The sequence below is a fragment of the Zingiber officinale genome, chromosome 10B (assembly GCF_018446385.1).
Source record: "Zingiber officinale cultivar Zhangliang chromosome 10B, Zo_v1.1, whole genome shotgun sequence".
Lineage (NCBI taxonomy): Eukaryota > Viridiplantae > Streptophyta > Magnoliopsida > Zingiberales > Zingiberaceae > Zingiber > Zingiber officinale.
Genome location: NC_056005.1, coordinates 20346870 through 20351336, shown reverse-complemented (window position 1 = coordinate 20351336; position 4467 = coordinate 20346870). Strand labels below are relative to the sequence as shown.

Genomic DNA, 4467 nt, shown 5'->3' with positions numbered 1-4467 from the left:
TTTTATAAATTTTTATTAAAAAAAATATAATTTAAAGTTTAAAATTTTTCGGAGGTGAATTTTTGAAAAATCTGATTTTTATGCTAATTGTTGTTGCATTTTGAATATCTAGAAAAATTAATCAAATTTTTAGGATTAAAAAACTATTTTTAAATATTTAGTTTTGAAAGTAATCTTATCTGTTTAAAATATTTTCTAGTTAAAATATAAAATATTATGTACTTAAATTTTTTATCATGTTTTCAAATTGTTATAATTATACGTAACAAAAAATTTTCAATGTTTTATGTATATCTTCTGATTTCGTCTCCGAAATACTAATAGAGAAGAAGTAGCACTCCGATTTTATTAAATTCATTGAAATTATATTCAATTTTGTTTACTTAACTAGTTCCTTTTTCATCTTATTTTTACTCTCTTTTTAATCTTTTTTTCATCTTATATTCATGAACAATTACTAGTATTTAAAATAATGACTAACACATCAAATGATAAATCGTATATGAACTATGAATTAACGAACTATAATCATCTTTTGATAGCTAAGATCAAGACTCGACCTTCTAGAAACTATCGAACCGGTAATTTTAAACGGACTGCCATCGATTTCGAATGACGATTAAATTTACTTCAAGCGGCCTTGAGGACAGCTTCTACCCATTGTAATTTTTCCTTGATGATGATTTATATAATTTGAACCCCTTTTTAATTTAGTTCAATTACTCAGGCTCAGTTCACGAAAAATAAGTAAAAAAAAAGTTCAATTACTTTGTGTTAATTCCCACAGCCCACAGGTACTATGCCAGGCTACACGAAAAGAACAACCAAACATAAAAGTGGTTTGTAAAAAGTGTTCCGTATGCTATTCCTACTTTTTCCTTTGGTGAAAATGACAAGACTCAGGAAAAGTAATTTATAAAAAAAAACATATATCTAATGGACGGCTGACAGAACTCTGATTTATTTTATTTTTTTTAATTCTCAATTATATCAATAAATTTTTCCCATGGGATTTAGAATTAGATTACAGTCTTAAGTGTAAATAAATTTTTAAATCGAAGTTTTTTTAAAATATGTACCGAATATACAGGATATCCAAACTGTCGAATAGTATATGCGTTTATGCTCTTGGAGACCCGAAAATTTAAAAAATAAATTAGTTTTATTTTCCTTTTGTCCTCCTTTGGGTCTTCACAAAGGACAGACAGAGCGTTGGCCCACCACGCTGATCTACCATTGGTCTATCGGCTACGCGGGCCCCACCCTTAAGTCATTGATGAGCTTCCAGACAACTCCACGGGGTGCTGTGTCAACGACAGCTGGCATGCTGGCGTTGGATAAGCCACGGCCTCATCCACTCATTTTGATCACGTGAATTGTTCCATCATCATGACAGATCAGCCATCACCAACTCGAGCCACTACTACTACTACGCGACCGCCTTTATATATAATCTATGCGCGCTTGTATATTTTCCACCTTCGTTAGTTTTCTTTTTAAATTCATTTCGAGTCGATATACAAAATTAACGATCGACGATGGCCGGCGTCGCCTTTGGCCGCTTCGACGACTCCTTCAGCGCCGGCACGCTCAGGGCGTACCTCGCCGAGTTCGTCTCCACTCTCCTCTTCGTCTTCGCCGGCGTTGGCTCCGCCATCGCCTACAGTATGAACTCAACATGAATTGAATTTCTTTTTGTTTCTATTGGATTCGGTGGTTTGATTGAAGCACGGGTGTGGTTTGGTTTAGATAAGTTGACGTCCGACGCGGCGCTGGATCCTGCGGGGCTGGTGGCGGTGGCGGTGGCCCACGGGTTCGCGCTGTTCGTGGCGGTGGCGATAGGCGCGAACATCTCCGGCGGACACGTGAACCCGGCTGTGACGTTCGGGCTGACGCTCGGCGGCCACATCACTGTGCTCACCGGCATCTTCTACTGGGTAGCGCAGTTGCTCGGGGCCGTCGTCGGGTCTTTCCTCCTCAAGTTTGTCACGGGGCTGGTAATCATTTGACCGATGACAAAAATATCCTCCATATTTTTTAAATTATTTTTAAAGGAAAGTAAGTATTTAATATCATGTTTTTCATAAGCATTTACTGGAATTTCATTTTTTAGAAAAAAGGAGTACCTTTTCCGGAAAGGCCCCTCTTTGATTTATATTAACAAACATTCATTTTGTCTTGCAAAAAAACCAGCGACAGAAACAAATATTGCAATTAATAATGCATTTAATTAATATTCTGTAGGACACGCCGACCCATGGACTGGGCTCCGGAGTGGGCGCCGTCGCCGGCGTGGTGATGGAGATCATCATCACCTTCGCGCTCGTGTACACGGTCTACGCGACGGCGGCGGACCCCAAGAAGGGCTCCCTCGGCACCATCGCCCCCATCGCCATCGGCTTCATCGTCGGCGCCAACATCCTCGCCGCCGGCCCCTTTTCCGGCGGATCCATGAACCCCGCCCGCTCCTTCGGCCCCGCCGTGGCCAGCGGTGACTTCTCCGGCCTCTGGGTCTACTGGGTCGGGCCGCTCATCGGCGGTGGCCTCGCTGGGCTGGTCTACACCTACGCCTTCCTTTGCTCCGACCACCAGCCGCTTCCCCAGTGAGAGCCATTGCTGATTAAGACGGTCTGTTTCGGTTCGGTCCGTGAATAAGAATCGATTTGGAGGTTGTTAATTGAATTAGGGAGGTGTTCTTTGTTGGTCTGTGTAGTGCGTTTGCTTCTGTTTGTGGGCAATGTGTATTGTACTACTGTGAGGGTTCAATTCAATAATAGTTGCGTTAAGTTCATGCCTCTCGAGTGGTCTACTGGAGTCCTCCTGAAATCCAAGATGGTTAACTTCATGCCTTTCTCTATTGCACTGTTGATTTGGATTGACGGTCAAATTGGAAATCAAAACCGGGACAGTAAAATAGTTCGATCGAGTTAGATTGGTCGATTAGGACCCGTTGGTACAGTTGGTAGAGTGTTTATTCTGAAAAGTCTTGGGATTAATTTCTAATAGATATAAAATATCTTGTTAGATGTCGACTACTACTGTGCCAGGGTAAAATGCCTTCATTTATTATCTGTGATTTATCTGTCTGTATCTTATCGTGGGGTCGGCGACACTTAGCTACATGAGATAAGTGATATCATCTTTTACTCTAATGAATCAATTATTAGGTCTTGGGTGTTTATGAATCAGGCTAATTAGAGCCCTCACAGGTTGACATTGCTAGTACCTAAATAGGTGCTTACTCCAATAAGTCTTTGGGTCAATTCCGAGCGAATGCAAAATGTCTCATTGAATGTCTGACCTCTCTCGTATAAAGGGTCACTGCGCTAGAATAAAATGTCCCACGTGATTTACTTGCTAGATGCCAATGATACTGGGCCGCTTGGGGTGAGCAATATCACCTTTTGCTCCAATGAACCAATTATTAAGGCCCCCACGAATTGGCACAGTTGGTACCTACATGACTAGTTGCTCTAATAAGTCTCGGGTTAATTCCTAGCAGATGCAAAATATCTCACTGGGTGTATGACCTCTCCATGTAAAGGGTCGTTGTACTAGGGCAAATGTCTCTCATGATTTACCCCCTTCCAAAGAGTGTGATGTTGGTGCAACGAAAGTAGTTTGGATCGCTAGATGGGAGGGATGGATAGTGTACCTGCTATTAAAAATAATCTATGTCCCTTGCAAGGGTGCACACACATTAATTGAAAAATAACATAAACATAAATAACATAAACCTAAAAAGAAAGATGTCGATTTTACTTAGTTTACAAACAGGAGGTTACTAGTCCAAGATAATAAAATCCCCCACTAAGATATCCTTCTTCAAACATAAGTAAGGAGCAAAGAAGTTTCTTATAATAATTGCATACAAGACCAAATTAGAGAACTGAAAATATGTTAAATTAAACAAGTGTGTTGTTTCAACTTTGAGCTTCAACTATCTTTTTATTATGGTCTTTTATTATTGCCTTTATCTTTAATATTACCGTTAGTTGATGTGACATTTTCTGGGCACCTGAAGAGGTCTGGGCACTGGACTCGTCAACCTCTATCATCTTTGGCACTGATCCGCTAACGGCTTTGGATTACTCCCCGCTCTCTAGGCTCCTAGAAGTGATTCGGGTGTTTGGAATCTACTGACATGGACGTCATCTTGATCTATTTCGGCAATGACTCCTATTGACGTGATGATGACATTTGGGTGTCTAGAAGTAATCTGGGTAGTTGGAATGGTCAACTTTTGGGCTTAACCATTTTCTTCTCTAATAGCCTAGGCGAGATTTTTGTCACTTGAAATTGAGCTCACCCGAACTCAATTATGTTCTTCTTCTTAACCAGCCTTCCTTCTTGCTTCTGTCCCTCAGATGCATCTCGTGCATCCTTTTTGCTCCATCGGAATGCTCTTCTATAACTTCTTATCTCTCAGATATACTAAGCTCGTCGACGTCTTCCTGTACTATCCTT

At 40.5% G+C, this 4467-nt stretch overlaps 1 protein-coding gene across 1 annotated transcript; it reads left to right on the top strand.

Moving 5' to 3' along the window:
• The first annotated feature begins 1473 nt into the window (after positions 1-1473).
• On the top strand, positions 1474-2795 carry LOC122030001 (probable aquaporin TIP2-2). Its single transcript, XM_042589156.1, has 3 exons — positions 1474-1665; positions 1750-1997; positions 2245-2795. The coding sequence occupies exons 1-3, from the start codon at positions 1539-1541 to the stop codon at positions 2605-2607; spliced, it is 738 nt and encodes a 245-aa protein (XP_042445090.1). The 5' UTR covers positions 1474-1538; the 3' UTR covers positions 2608-2795.
• Positions 2796-4467: the final 1672 nt, after the last annotated feature.

What these genes read in the sequence shown, in the direction of transcription:
- LOC122030001 (XM_042589156.1), top strand. Translation starts at nt 1,539, where the DNA reads ATGGCCGGCGTCGCCTTTGGCCGCTTCGACGACTCCTTCAGCGCCGGC. An exon ending in TGGCTCCGCCATCGCCTACA is followed by an intron (nt 1,666 to 1,749) that starts GTATGAACTCAA and finishes GGTTTGGTTTAG; the next exon opens with ATAAGTTGACGTCCGACGCG. An exon ending in TCAAGTTTGTCACGGGGCTG is followed by an intron (nt 1,998 to 2,244) that starts GTAATCATTTGA and finishes AATATTCTGTAG; the next exon opens with GACACGCCGACCCATGGACT.